The sequence below is a fragment of the Cnephaeus nilssonii genome, assembly GCF_951640355.1.
Source record: "Cnephaeus nilssonii genome assembly, chromosome: 9".
In the NCBI taxonomy this organism is placed as follows: Eukaryota; Metazoa; Chordata; class Mammalia; order Chiroptera; family Vespertilionidae; genus Cnephaeus; species Cnephaeus nilssonii.
The window spans coordinates 21691161-21706703 of NC_137080.1; the positions used below are offsets into that span (position 1 = coordinate 21691161).

The 15543-nt window shown below is 43.9% G+C and overlaps 2 protein-coding genes across 5 annotated transcripts in view; one reads left to right on the forward strand and one right to left on the reverse strand.

Annotated features, from left to right (window-relative positions):
• Positions 1 to 11176, reverse strand: part of SLC18B1 (solute carrier family 18 member B1) — a 36831-nt gene extending 25655 nt beyond the window's left edge. For all 3 annotated transcript variants that reach the window (XM_079781043.1, XM_079781044.1, XM_079781042.1), the window contains exons 1-2: positions 11026 to 11176; positions 340 to 634 (exon numbers count right to left, since the gene is read on the reverse strand). In XM_079781043.1, coding sequence (XP_079637169.1) covers positions 340 to 382 — 43 coding nt within the window. In that variant the 5' untranslated portion in view covers positions 383 to 634; positions 11026 to 11176. The remainder of the gene's footprint in view (positions 1 to 339; positions 635 to 11025) is intronic.
• Positions 11177 to 11466: 290 nt separating this feature from the next.
• On the forward strand, positions 11467 to 14694 carry RPS12 (ribosomal protein S12). 2 transcript variants are annotated; one of them, XM_079781190.1, is made up of 6 exons: positions 11467 to 11560; positions 11717 to 11767; positions 11924 to 12040; positions 13626 to 13728; positions 14165 to 14266; positions 14605 to 14694. In XM_079781190.1, the coding sequence occupies exons 2-6, from the start codon at positions 11754 to 11756 to the stop codon at positions 14665 to 14667; spliced, it is 399 nt and encodes a 132-aa protein (XP_079637316.1). In that variant the 5' UTR covers positions 11467 to 11560; positions 11717 to 11753; the 3' UTR covers positions 14668 to 14694. The 2 variants fall into 2 exon arrangements, with proteins under 2 accessions (XP_079637316.1, XP_079637317.1); XM_079781191.1 differs by lacking the exon at positions 14605 to 14694 and having other exon boundaries at positions 11924 to 12174; positions 14165 to 14200.
• Positions 14695 to 15543: the final 849 nt, after the last annotated feature.

The window sequence follows — 15543 nt, forward strand, 5'->3', positions numbered from 1 at the left end:
AGAATTTTTGTAAAATGTTTGCAGTGGATGAGAAAGGGAACTGAGAGGAAGTTAAAAAGTTGGGGACAACAGTGGGGCCTCCACTTGTAATGCTTTCTTAGCAGAATGCATTCGTAAACACGGCCGGTAAAAGCAGAGCCGGAGAGAAGACAGTAGAGACCACACCAACTCCAGTCCCCGAACCTGAACCCCTTCCAAGAGGGTTAAAGTTCGCTGTCCGAACCCTACGGCCAGGTCCCAGCTTTCCCCGTTGTCTCAGCAACAAACCAAGCTAATTCAAGTGAAAGAGACAAGACCCGAGCCTCCGAGGCGCGTCCCGGCCGCGCTGCTCCCCGTCACCTCCTGGGGGTGGTGCGCCCTCCGGGTCCCCCGGCGCGTCCATGCCCCGAGCGCGGACTCCGGCGCCGCCGCTCCCGGGTCCGAGCGCTGCGACTCCTGCTCCCGGGAGAGGACCAGCGGAAGCCGAGGCGGGCGCCGACTGCTCAGCGGTGCCCGGTATCCCGATCGCCCGCCGGCAGCCTCGCCCGCAGCTCCTAGCAGCCTCTCCTGGAGGCGGGGCAGGGCCTTTCTTTTTATTTAAAGACACAGGCTATTATCATACTCCACCATCTGGGCTATGCGGCACTCTTTCGTTCTGTGTAAGACAAAATACAAATAAAAATAAGACAAGAAGGACGAGACTATATTCCATATAGTTGAACCCCCTACTTTACAATCGGTAAAATGTATTCCTACTAAAAGTAAGCAAGGACGCTTATGTGGACACAGAAGATAGAGTACCTCAACTGAAAGACACAAATGTGAATTAGAAAATTGGGCTCATGCGGACTCCTTTTATTTATTTATCACTTTAAAAAATATATTTGTACTGATTTCAGAGAGGAAGAGAGAGAGAGAGAGAGAGAGAGAGAGAGAGAGAGAGAGAGGGAGAGAGAGAGAGGGAAGCATCAATGATGAGAGAGAATCATTGATGGGCTGGCTGCCTCCTGCAGTCCCCCTACTGGGGATCAGAGCCCGCAACCCAGGCATGTGCCCGGACCAGGAATCCAACCGTGACCTCCTGGTTCATAGGTACACGCTCAACCACTGAACCATGCCGGCCATGCCAGACTCTTTTTTATTAAAAGTGGGTTATTTTTCACAATGGGTAAATGATGTAGTGATATAATCATGGAAGCCAGAGATTAGTAAACTGGATATGAATGAACTGATGTGAAGTACAAGGAGTGGAAAAAATGTTTGCAAAAGCTATAATGAATGTTGAGGAATCAGGGTGGAGGGGCTGGGAATAAGAACTTGGAGCCAAATGCCGTTTCAATCCAGGGCACTTACTAGCTGTTTGTGACTTTGGGTGGCAAGGTCAGTTTCTCCACCTGTATATTGGGATTATAATGCTTATCTTGTAGGGCGGCTGTGAACACTAGTGATAAGGAGTGGAGTGTTTGCTGCATGGATGTGATGGTTGTTGCCTTATGCTCACCTTCAACTTTCTGGCACAAAAATAGAGGTGTCAAATATTTTCACCTTACCCACTGTTCCAAGATAAAACAAAAGACTATTGAGTTACCACCATTGTGACTTTATTGATTTTTTACAGAGAGGAAGGGAGAGGGATAGAGTGTTAGAAACATCGATGAGAGAGAAACATTGATCAGCTGCCTCCTACTGGGGATGTATCGCAACCAAGGTACATGCCCTTGACTGGAATCGAACCCGGGACCCTTCTCTCCACTGAGCCAAACCGGTCAGGGTATCACCACCATTGTGACTTTAAAGATGAATGAGCCCCAACTGGCTTCTGCCCTCAAATAGCATATCTCCTTCTAGGAGATAAAACAGACACTGATTAATAACTTATTGTAATGCAATGAGTTCTATGATGTATATTGTAAGAACTGTTTACTTTGGCTAAATGAGTCCAGGATGGCTCCCTGAGGCTGTGATGATACCCTGGGTCTTGAAGATTATGTAAAAACTAGAGGCCCGGTACACAAAATTCATGCATTCGGGGGAGGGGGGAGGTCACTCAGCCTAGATTGTGAGAGGGTATAGGCCAGGTCAAGGGACCCCACCAGTGCACAATCGGGGCCGAGGAGGGATGCAGGATGTTGGCCAGCCGGGGAGGGACAGCAGGAGGGCTCCAGAGCGTGTCCGGCCCGTCTTGCTCTGTCCCGATTGGCTGGACCCCAGCAGCAAGCTAACCTACCGGTCATAGTATCTGCCCCCTGGTGGTCAGTGCATGTCATAGTAGGTGGTTGAGCAGCCTTAGCATATCATTAGCATATTACACTTTGATTGGTTGAATGGATGACGGGATGACTGGACACTTAGCATATTAGGCTTTTATTATATAGGAATTCCTGGGCAGGTCAAAAGAGCCTTTACAGCCATTCTAAACAGAAGGGTTAGCTCTAGCAAATATGACCTTCCAGAATCTTTATGACCTAACCCTGTAAAGTTCTCCACTTTCATTTTACTCTACCTTCTCTCTCCAATGTAACATCAAACTGTACAGGAGAATTTCCGTGAATAATTTCTTTGCTGTCTAGATTCCCTTTTTTGTTCTCTTGTTCTGGACAGTTTTATATGCAGATGTTGGGTCACCTAGACTGGCCCTCTAATTTATTACTCTTTTTCTATTCTACTTTTCATCTCTTTCTCATTTAGCTCTATCTTATAGGAAGTTTCCCCAACTTTATCGTCCAAATTTTCAACTGAATTTTTCATTTCTGTTGTCATCTCTTCTCCTCTATCTCCATTCCCATCAGCAATCATTCTTGCATGTTTAATACAAATCTTTTTGTTTGTATATATTTTCATAAAATTTACATTCTTGTTTTGTGTCCATTTATTTTTAATTTATATAAAGGATATTGACATATTCATATCCTTATCTTCTCCCCATTTCTAATCTCTACTTCTGCCCCTCCCTCCAGATGATGAGGGTTGTAGTTGAATATATTATTGCATTAGCTTTCTGTGGCTGCTATAATAATTTACCACAAACTTGGTAGATTAAAACAACACAGAACTGAAGACTAGAAGTTTAATATTAATTTCACTGAGCCAAAATCCAAAATGAAGTTCTCATCTCAATATCTCTAACTTAATCACGTTTGCATGGATCCTTTTTCTAAAAAAGCTAACATTTGCATGTTCCAGAGATTGGGATGTGGAGGTATCTTAGGGAGCTATGATCTTCCTGCCATGATGATCTATTCACATTGTTCTATGACAGTGGTCTGCAAACTGCGGCTCGCAAGCCACATGCGGCTCGTGAGCCGCGATTTGCTGCTCTGTTGACTAACGAGTTTGCCGACCACTGACCTAGACTCTCAATTCCAATAATTACAGGCTGTTGTTGTTCCTTGTGATTAAGCCCCTATCCCAGTGGTCCGAAAACTCATTAGTCAACAGAGCCGCAGTTTGCCGACCACTGTTCTATGATCATCTAGACCAAGGGTCCTCAAACTTTTTAAACAGGGGGCCAGTGCCAGTTCACTGTCCCTCAGACCATTGGAGGGCCGGACTACAGTTTAAAAAAAAACCATGAACAAATTCCTATGCACACTGCACATATCTTATTTTGAAGTAAAAAAACAAAATGGCAAAAACACCCGCATGTGGCCCGCGGGCCGTAGTTTGAGGACGCCTGATCTAGACCTATATATACATATGGAACACTTTTTTCCCCCAAACTAAAATGGAATAATATGGTCTCTGTTTAAATGCCACTTCCTCAGAGAAGTTCATTCTTTTCCCTTTATCCAAAATATAGCCTCAATCACCCTTTGTCCCTTCATCCTTCTTTTTCTTCCTAGTATTTGTATCAGCCTGTTGCTAATAAAATTCCTGTTGCTAATAAAAGAAACAACTTTTGCCAATTTCAGCAGAAAATAAATTTATCCTAGATTATCAGGTAGCACATAGAATCATCGGGAGGACTATACACGCCACGAAGAGGCTACCTGCCTAAAATCCCACCGCGGAAGTGGTCCAGTACACGTACCGAGGCCCCACCACTGGAACGCCCATCTGCAGCCCGAGAGGCCAGTGGAGTTGAGCACAGGACACTGTAGTTAGAACCTTGTCCCCACTTCACTGGAATGCTGCCCCCCTCACCAGAGGGATTTTAGTTAGTACCGGCTTCTTCCATTCACTTGCATTCATCACATAAGCCAGGTAGCGAACATTCTCCAACTTTGTTCTTTTTTTCAAAAGCAGTCTGAATATTCTGGGCCCTTTGAATTTCTGTAGAAATGCTGGAATCATCTCTCAATTTCCCCAAGATACCTGTAGGGATTCTTTTTGCGATTTTGTTGACTCTGTAAATCAATTGAGGGAGAACTGACATCCAGTCAATATTGAGTTTTTAAATCAATGAACATGAACTATCTCTCCATTTATGTAGATACTAGAGGCCCGGTGCACGAAATTCGTGCACGGCGGGGAGGTGGGGTAGCGGGGGGTGTTGTCCCTCAGCCCATCCTGCAGTCTCTCCAATCTGGGACCCCTCAAGGGACCTTCATTTTTTCCTTCAAGAGTGTGGTGGAAAAACCCTAGATTACCTTCTTGGATTCTTATAACCCAAATTACCAAGAACACTGCAATTGGTGGCCTACAGGGAGCTTAGCCAATGAGTTGTCAGAAAAGGTATTTACTCTCAAATTGGTTTGGCTCAGTGGATAGACCGTGGGCCTGCAGACTGAAGGGTCCCAGGTTTGATTCCTGTTAAGGGCATGTACCTTGGTTGGAGGCATATCCCCAGTGGGGAGTGTGCAGGAGGTAGCTAATGCATGTTTCTCTCTCATTGATATTTCTGACTGTCTATCCCTCTCTTCTCTTCTCTGTAAAAAAAAACAATAAAAAATTTTTTTAAAAAGGTGTATCCTCTGTAGCTCATGCAGCCCCTGGGTTGTGTCCACTGAGCTAGGGGCGTGTCCCTGCCACCCGGTGGTGGCTGCCAGGGTCTCTGCACACCCCAGAGGCCAGCAGCCATCCCCCTGTGGAGGGCGCTAGGCTGGGGGCATGGACACAAACCGCCACTTGGTGCTGGAGCTTGGAAAGCCTCTGGGGCGGGGCAGGAACATCCCCGTCTCCAAACGCCCCAAAGCCAGCAGCCAGCCCCACCATGGGCCTCAGGCTCGGGGCATGCAGGGACCCTGGGCAGCACGCAGCGGTGGCCGCCAGGGTCTCAGCAAACCCAGGAGGCCAGCAGCAGCCCATGGTCCTGGGCGCCTGGCTGGGGGCGTGGCCCCAAACCGCCACTTTGTGCAGGAGCCTTGGCAAGCCACTGGGGGCGGGGCGGAACATCCCCGCGTCGCTATAGCGACACGGGGATGTTCCGCCCACCAGGTTGCTTGGCACCTACACCCATAGGCTCTGAGTGGCCGGGGGCGTTCTGGGACCCCTGCCGCTCAGGACCTAAGCACGGGCCTACAGGCTAGGAGCGGCCTGGGTCCGGAGGATGTTTCCTGGACCCAGGCCGCTCAGCGCCCGCATATGCAAATTAACCGCCATCTTGTTCGCTCTGATTGGCTGTGGGCATAGCGGAAGTGTGGTCAATTTGCATGTTTCTCTATTATAAGGTAGGATTCTTTAATTTCTTTCAGAAATGTTTTACAGTTTTCATTGTAGAGCTATGCTTCATGTCAAATTTATTCCTAAATATCTTGGTTTTAGAATCCATTAAAATGGAATTTTGACATTTAAAATTTTAAATCACTTGCTGATTCTATATAATAAAAGGCTAATATGCAAATCGACTGAACGGCAGAACGACAGGTCACTATGATGCGCACTGACCACCAGGGGCCAGATGCTCAACGTGGGAGCTGCCCCCTGGTGTCAGTGTGCTCCCACAGCGGGAGCGCCGCTCAGCCAGAAGTCCTGAGCCAGGCTCACGGCTGGTGAGCGCAGCAGCGGTGGCGGGAGCTTCTCCCGTCTCTGCAGCAGTGCTAAGGATGTCCAACTTCCCCCGAGGGCTCCCAGACTGTGAAAGGGTTCAGGCTGGCCTCAAGTCCCCTCCCCCCCACAAGTGCACAAATTTTGTGCACCGGGCCTCTAGTTGTATATAAAAGTAAACTAATTTTATATTTATCTTGTATCCTGAAAACATTTAAATTCCCCCATTAGTTATATTTGTTTTACAGATCCTTTTATATTTTCTACATGAACAATCACGCCATCTATGGATTTTACTTCTTCCTTTCTGCAGTATATGCTTTCATTTCTTTCACTTTGTGGTACTGACTAGGATGAGCAATAAAATATTGAATAGAATTGATGAAAATAGAGATCCCTACTTTGTCCTCAGTTTTAGGGAGAAAACATTTGGTCCTCCACCATTAAGTATGAGGTTAGCTACAGGTTTTTCATATGTGTATTTTTATCAAATTCAGTAGGTTCCCTTCTATTCCTAATGTGTTAAGAGATTGTAATACAATTTAATAATGAATTTTATCAAATATTTCTTCTGCATTTATTGGAAATGGGTTTTCTTCTTTGTTCTGTTAATATGATGAATTATACTGATCAATTCTCTAATGTTAACACAACCTTGCATTCTTGGGATAAACCCAACTTGGTCAGGACATATTATCTTTTTTATATAATATGAATTCAATTTGCTAATATTTTGTTAAGGATTTTTCTATCTATGATTCTGAGTAATGTTGAACTGTACTTCTCTTTTCTTTTGTCAGGTTTTTGGTGCAGGATAAATCTTGGACTCACAAAATAAGTCAGAAGTTTTCCCTCTTCCTGTATTTTCTGGGATAGTTTACATAAATTTAGTATTATTTTTTTCCCTTAAATGTCTGGGAGAATTCACCAGTAAAACTATATTCCTTCTACTTTCTTTTCATTTACTTTGCTCTTAGTTTTCATGCTTTGGAAGCTAATATAATTGATTTTAGCCCTTTCCTCTTTTCTATCTAATGTTAGCATTTAAGGCTTTAAATTTCCCTCTAAACACTGTTCTCACTATATCCCATAAATTATCATTCAGTTTGAAATACTTTCTAACTACTTCCCCTCCCCTTTTTAAATTCTTTCACCTATAAGAAGCATTTCTAATTTCCAATTATCTGGAGATTCTCCAGATGTATTTATATTACTGATTTCTAATTTATTTCAATTGTGGAAGATTTCTATTCGGAAAGATTTCAATCTTTTAAGATTTATTGAAATTTGTTTTATGGTCCAGTATACATCTTTGTGAACAGTACTATGTGCACTTGAAAATAATAATATTCTATAGTTGTTTGAAGTAATATTCTCTAAAAATCAATTAGGTCAAAGTGACAGTTTTGTTTTTATCTTATGTGACCTACCTTATTTTGTCTCACTGTTCTGTTAATTTCTGAGAGAAGGATGTTCAAATATTCAACAATGATTTGGGGTTTTGTTTATTATATCCTTAAGTTTTGGAAGCTTTTGGATATTATTTCTTCAAATATTTTTTCTATATGATTTTCTGTCTTTTTCTGGCATTCCAATTGAAATTACGTTATAACTATATATTTAATTACATATATGTTAGACCTTTTGATTTTGTCCCACAGATCACTGAAGCTCTATTCATTATTTTCAATTGTTTTTTTTTCTGCTTTAAGTTGGATAATTTCAGATTTATCTAGCTTAAAGTAACTCTTTCTTTTGTTATCTCCAATCTGCTGCTAGCCCTTTCAGTGCACTTTTAATTCTCATATTTTACATTTTATTTCTCAAATTTCTATTTCTTCCTCTTTTATAGTTTATATTTTTCCTATTCATTCACTGAGAATTTTAAAAAATATTTTTGAGTAATCCTGCTGACACCTTAATACAGGTTTCTTGCCTTCAGAATCGAGAGACAATACATCTCTATTGTTTAATCCACCCAATTTTTGATCCTTATGGCAAGCCCAGCAAACTAATACAAGGTATACTTAGATGAGAAACCCAAATTTCAACTGTTCCCTCTTTTTCTGTTTAACACTGCAATATTCCCTTTCTCCACCTATGCAACTTGTTTTTTGTAGCGCAATAAGGTAGAACCAGATGTATTGACCAGCATGAGATGTTGAGTTTTCCTTGAATTCTCAGTGCTCTCTTTTCAACATTTGGGTAATCATCTATATATACAAAAGGCTAATATGCAAAGTGTTCCCTCGGGAGTTCGACTGGGAGCCGGGGAGTTCAATCACTCACTATGATGTGTGCTGACCACCAGGAGGTGGTGTGGAATGAAGGAAAGCCCTGGCCGGCAGCTGGAAGGCCCGATCGGCCCTGATCGCTGGCCAGGCCTAGGGACCCTACCTGTGCATGAATTTCTTGCAGCAGGCCTCTAGTCCAAATATATGAAGGGTTAGAAGCATGATCTTTGATGGCCACTGGGCTCAAATACCAGCTTTCACATTTACTGGCTATGAGACTTTGGGCAATTCTCTAGGCCTTGGTTTCTTTACTTGTTAAAGGGGACTAATACCAACACTACCACAGAAGGTTTCAAAGATGATCAAGGAAGAAAAGCTATGACAATAATTTAGCACATTAACTGGTGCATAGAAAGTGCTAAACAAAATTATTTACTATGATTTATTCTTCCTAAAACAAACTTTGGAATTTATTTTTCATATGTATTTCAGATGCACATTTGTGCACATTATGTAAGTATTATAATCTGCTGGTATAAGCCTGACTCTAGCCATTAGCTTCTATTTAGTAGTGTTCCACCTTTGGCTATATCTAAAATTGAGAAGAGGTAACCTTAAAAATGAACTAGGAGAATCTATATTGAAGATGCCTTAAACCACCAGAGTGCCCTTTAACTTCATTTCTGGGAACAGAACCCATTTCATAACTAGGATTTAAAAAAGAAAGAGAGAGAGAGAGAGAGAGAGAGAGAGAGAGAGAGAGAGAGAGAGAGAGAGAGAGAGAGAGAAGTGTAGCTCCAGTTCTAAGAAGGGAGTTTTCAACTGATAGAAAAGATATTTATAAGGTGAAATGTCAAGCATAGGCCTCTGATACTTGAGTCTCAATAGATTACGAGCTGCCAGAAGATAGAAACCAACCACAGAATAAGCTGAAAGGTACTTATTCATTTTCCCCCTATATAAATTATGTTCTTTGGCAATGATTGCTTTCCTCATTTATGTTTCCCGAGTCTTTACCAAATTCCCCTCCTCCTCCATAATGTTTTTTAGGGGCAGGGTGGTGGTGCGGGGGAGAAGTCTACTAATATGTGTAGCATATTAACTTGCATGAACTTTAGATAACGGAAAACTTGTTGACATGCTATTTACCACATTCCCTTTCAAAAACACAAATGTGTTAGGATAACGTACAAAGAACCAAGGAGGCATCGGTGCTTTTGCCCTGTCTTTCCTCCACTTGGAATACCCTGTCCTTTTCTCTCATCCTCCCATCACAATCCTTTCAGGTTTCTGTTTCTTGAGCCTATTTCAAATGTTGCCACAAGTCAAAAGTCTTTCTTTCTCTTACCTTCCCACATCATCCCCGCTCCCCAACCCCCATGCTACTTTGTGCCTCCCCTGTGGCCTTTCGATATACTAATATTTGGCTCAAATCTTAATCCTACCACAAGCATGACAGTGGCAGAAATAAATCATTTTTATAAACTCTGCAGCTTAAAAAAAAATAAACTATTGAACAACTAATTAAGTGGACACCTTTTTAGGATGAGTTATGGATGGGAAGCAGATTCAATACTTTTTTTTGTTGTTGTTAATCCTCACCCGAGGATATTTTTTCCATCGATTTTTTTTAGAGAGAATGGAAGGGAGGGGGAGTGTCAGAGAGAGAAAGAGAGAGCAACATGGATGGGGAAGAGACACAGGGACTGGTTGCCTCCAGCATGCGCCTGAAACCAAGGTCAGTGCCCTTGGCTGGAATCAAACCACCACCCTTCAGCCCGCAGGCAGAGGCTCTGACCACTGAGCCAACGGCTAGAGCAGATTCAACACTTAAAACAGGGAGATAGGAGAACCATCGATTGATCGATCGGCTGCCTCCTGCACGCCCCCTACTGGGGATCGAGCCCACAACCCAGGCCACGCCGGCTGGGCAACACTTTTCAAAGTGAACATTTGAAAGCTTTTAAAAAGCTAAAAAGGAATTATAACAGCTTATTAAAATTCCAGTATCTCTCTATTCTGGTGAACTCGACCTGGCACTCTTAGCCTGTTCCCCATTTTTCCCGCAGGACACTCAGTCTGCCATGAACTGTCCGCTGTCCCTGGAAGCGGTGCTGGCACCTATCAGACGCCGAACAATTGCTGACTGGCTTGGCGATGTGTCAGGAGAGGAAGTTAAAACAAAAGGAAAATAAATAAATAAATAAAAATAAAAAAGACTGCCGAAACCGGTTTGGCTCAGTGGATAGAGCGTCGGCCTGCGGACAGAAGGGTCCCAGGTTCGATTCCGGTCAAGAGCATGCACCTTGGTTGCGGGCACATCCCCAGTGGGGGGTGTGCAGGAGGCAGCTGATCGATGTTTCTAACTCTCTATCCCTCTCCCTTTCTCTCTGTAAAAAATCAATAAAATATATTTAAAAAAATAAAAAAGACTGTACTGATTACATTAGCCTGTGTTTCATGTATCTGCATTGAAAATGTGGGTGGGGGAATGGCCTGTCTCTGCAAAACTCCAACTGCTGCCTCCGGGGAAAGGCAGCGTTTAGGGATCTCGGACTCCACTCCTGGCCCGCCGGTCCGGCCGGGAGATGAATGCCGGATCCTCAGACTCCGCTTTCCGCGCCGTCATTACAGACCCTCCCCCCGTCTGCTCCACTGTCGGTGTTTGAAAGGCACCTACTGAATCCCCATTTGCGCGGGGTAACGGGTTCAGGGTACAATTTGGCGTAAAAAAAGAAAGAAAAGAACTTCATGTAGGACAACTACACTGAGAAACCTTCCCTTTTCTCTCATCCTCCCGAGTAACCTTCAGCCAGAAGCCACCTCCCGGCTGAAGGTGCCACTTGACTAACGATCGCGGGGAACGTGGGGTTTGCAATGTGCTTACAGGTCGCGAAAACGTGTTGGCTCGTGCCAGGAACACGCACACACACGGATGACGATCACTCACAGAACGACACATTCACGGACGTTCAGTGACTCCTAGGCGGACAGGGAGTGTTCCCTCTAAGGAAGGCACAGCCACGCGGGCGGGCAGGAGTCGCAATATGACGTGGAAAGGGTTAAAACTGGTGCTCCGAGCGAGCCAGGGAACCAGGGGTCTCGGTCTCACAAGGCCGAGCCCACGTGCGCGCTTGGCCCTCCTCGCGCTCCGTAGAATGTGCTCTCTGGGCCTCCGCAGGCCACGCCCCGGCGGGGGAAGATCGATGTGAGGCTGCCCGCGTTGCTGCCTGTCTCCCGTCCCAGTGATGGGCAGAGTAGCAGCATCCTTTCGCGAGGCCCGGCACCACCAGAGACACCTCTTCCAAGGAAAGCATTGCGCGTGCGCACAGGGGTCCTGGGCAGCCCTTAAATACCGTCCAGCGGGCGCGTCCAGTCTCTTTCCCTGCCGCCGCGGAGTTGCGCGGAGGCGGAGGCTTGGGGTGAGTTGAGCGAGGCGAGGGTGGTGATTATGGTGCACAACTAGGCATCCTTTTTTTTCTTTTTTTTTTTTTCTGGGTTTGGCGAGAAGTACCAGGGCCCAAACTTAATCCTTTTAGTTAATCGCTGCCCTTTTCTTGTTCTATCTTGTGTTACAGTGCGTTCAAGATTCGGCTCTACCCATAACCCACCGCCATGGCCGAGGAAGGGTAAGCCCGGGCCGGGAACGTGGTGCGGGCAGGCGCAGGGCGCGGGCTCTGGGTCCGTCCTGGCGCCTTAAGCGTGCCTGGCCGATGCCTGCTGAGTCCCAGGCGTTAGGCGGTGTGCGGGGGATTGACTAGTCGCTTTGATGTGTTGCCTTTCAGCATTGCTGCTGGAGGTGTAATGGACGTTAATACTGCTCTGCAAGAGGTGCTGAAGACCGCCCTCATCCACGACGGCCTCGCGCGCGGAATTCGCGAAGCTGCCAAAGCCTTAGACAAGTACGTGTGTCAGTCTCAATACTGTGGGTTGGAACTGGAGCAAAACTGCAGCCGAGGGAAGAAAGCGTGGAGTTCACACGGTGTTAGCACAAAAGTTCTGAATGGCATCCGTTCTACAGGAAACCTAGGAAAAGGTATCCGCTCAGATTTACGTGGCCCACTTAGTTTGTGGGTTTCTGTTTGGAATGGGGATGAGCACGTGGTTCGTAAAGGAAAACTACAGTTTTGAATGATGACTTTAAATTGTCGGATACCCCTTCACTCCTTTTATGAGTGAAACGTAACTGTCTGACAAATCTGTAGTTGTGGGGCTCATTTCACGTTATAGGGCAGATAGAAACTTGCACTCGGTGGCTTGCAAAGTTGACCCACCTTAATGAGATTGCAGATTTGTTGCAGAAGCATCTGGACTTGTACATGAAAGTAGTAAATGAAGTAGCTGTTTCAGAAACGTGAATATAGAATTGTACATATATTCAGTTTAGTTTCAGGGCTGGTTACACTGGCAAAACTGCATGTGTTAACTATTGGAGAATATAAGGTTCTCTAAGACAGGAATGTTTAAATCCGTCAAATAACAAGTGGAAACACTTGTTGGAAGTACTTCTCTGGTCTCCGTGTGAATCCCCTGCACTGTTTGTATCTTGGCGGTTCTGCAGGATATCAATGTCTGGGCCAGTAACAACAGGCCACAACTCTGATCTAGGAGTTTATGTGTAACAGTCTTTGTTTTTTGTTTTAATTTTATTGAATTTATTGGGATGACATTGGTTAGTAAAATTATAAATTTCAGGTGTACAATTCTATACAGTATCTGTATATTGTATGTACTGTCTTGTGTCCCGTTGTTACTGCCCCCCCCCCCCCAAGTCTCCTTCCATCGCCATTTATCCCCCCTTTACCCTTTTCTACCTCCCTCCTTCCCTCTGGTAATCACCATGCTGTTTTCTGGATTTTTTGTGTGTTATTTTGTTTGTCTTTGCTTAATTCCTTCATCCTTGCTCCCCCAGCCCCCTCTCCTGACAGTTGTCAGTCTGTTCCATGTATCCATGCTGGTTTCTTCTTTATTTCATTCATTAGATGTCACATATGTATGGTATGTCTTTGACTGGCTTATGCAGTCATGATGGGTAAGATTTCCCTTTTTAAGTGCAGGAGAATTCCCATTTCTCCACATCCTTGCCAGCACTTGCTTGTTGATTTATTGCTGATAGCCGTTCTGACAGGTGTAAGGTGCTAACCTCATTGTGGTTTTAATTTTCATCTCTGATGATTACTGACTTTGAGCACCTTTTCATGTCTATTGGCCATCTGTATGTTTCTGTTTTCACCACAGATTAGTAAACAGTTCCCCTGCATAAATTTGTTAGTTTTTGGAGTTACTGAACACTTGAGGTTTCTGTAGATGAATTGAATGAATATGTGTAACCTATAACAGACTCATCAAACTAAAGCAGTTACACCAATGCATGTGCTGCTTTTGTTTTGCCATTGTAGTCGGTGCAAAGACAACTCCCTTGTAAAGTGCAATTGTAGTGGATGTAGATCTGAATTTTAGCTTTAATTGTTGGATTTTACATTTCAGGCGCCAAGCCCACCTTTGTGTACTTGCATCCAACTGTGATGAGCCTATGTACGTCAAGTTGGTGGAGGCTCTTTGTGCTGAACACCAAATCAACCTAATTAAGGTACGTTACCTATCTAATTTGATTTATTTCAACTGTTAAGAGATACTTTTGCTCAAAGAAAATTGGACCAACATGTTAGGAATAATGCTGTCTGTAGTGGTTTTTGTCATACCACAGCAAATTTTGTGGTGTCCAGCTTAATGCTTCCTGCAGGTATGAAAATCAATACATACTTAATGTTGGCTATGTCAAAGGTGGTTATAAAACTATTAAAACTGCAGTACTAAATGCTAATTTTGATGTTGGTATGGAACAAACCAATGCCTGTAGGTGATCTTGGTGCTGTACATGATGACAACTGGCTCCCTCTACTGAACTGGTGTGAGGAAACTGCCTGTCACCCTATCTGACTACAGTACCTTTTGGTTTGATTTATTGTCAGTACAGCAGCATTAATGCCTACTAATATGGTGATATTTAAAATTCCCCCAAATAGGTTGACGACAACAAGAAACTAGGGGAATGGGTAGGCCTCTGTAAAATCGACAGAGAGGGAAAACCCCGTAAAGTGGTTGGCTGCAGTTGCGTGGTGGTTAAGGTAAGTCAGTATCTGTGGGATGAAGGTTGTGCTGGGTTAATAGTATGTTTTCTGCCTTTTACAAAAAATGAAAATAAACCATAATGCAAGCCAGCCAATAAGTCTGCTTACCTGAATGTGTTCTGCAGAAATTTAGAGAAAGCTGGCAATAGTAAAGCCATGTTACGAGCCTTAAAGACATTGAAGTCATTAAGGTCCCTGAAAATGGCTATAAGAAGTTTTAATAAACAATTTTCATAAGACACAAGCTAATTTTAAAGCTTTACTATAACTAGTATTGATGGCTTGCTGGAATTTCTAAGTGTTATTAAAATGAAAATCCCATATGACTTTTTTAGGACTATGGCAAAGAGTCTCAGGCAAAGGATGTCATCGAGGAGTACTTCAAATGCAAGAAATGAACAAATAAACTTGGCTTTTGTTTATCATGTCTGGTTTTTGTGTGTGTGTGTGTGTGTGTGTGGAGCGGGGGAGGCAATAAAATAAGGTCCCTGTTAGTGAAGGACAAAAGATAAAGGTAATTGTTGCAAAATAACTGGAAGCTTACTATTTGTTTCCTCGGGTTTCTAAATGAAAGCCTACTTTCCTAAGTAAGTAACTTCAAGGTTGGCAGTTGAAGGAGAACAGTCTAAGCAAAGACTGTTGTACTGGTGTATTGGTTATCACCAGGGTACTTTTTGGGGGGGTGCGCAGGGGAGGGTCATTTATCATGACTGAGTTGGACAGCCAGTCAAATGTGATTGTTAATAAATTAGAATCTTGCAGCTGGACAGTGAGTGTATTAAAACAAGAGATGGGCAGGGTTGTATTTAGGCCAGGAGACACCAGAAAGTATATCGTGTCCGGAGGTGCTTATGGACATTCCCATTAGGAAAGGTCAGGTTGTCCATTGTTCTCATTAAATGATAATGCTTCAATGGACTCCAGTCCCTAAGAGTGGTATAAGTGGTCTGTATATTTCAAAATCAAGTTGGGTGGGTTGGTATGAGTGTAAACTGTTGAACCAAGTAAGACTAGTGGACAGAGTTAATTGGAGTTTCTGGTAAGGCACTAGTATTTGGAATTTCCCCTGATTTGGCTAATCTTGCTAGACTGCACATTGTGAAGCTGAACTTGAGCCAGGCTTGGTTTTGAACATGCATCTTGGGAATTTGCAGGTTTAACCTTTACCCAAAATCTGCCTTTTAAATGCATAGTGACCTGTAATATCACTAATGGCTGGTTGTCCTGGCTTGATACCACTGGTGGAGAGGTCTCAGATGTAAGCTCTAGAGCTA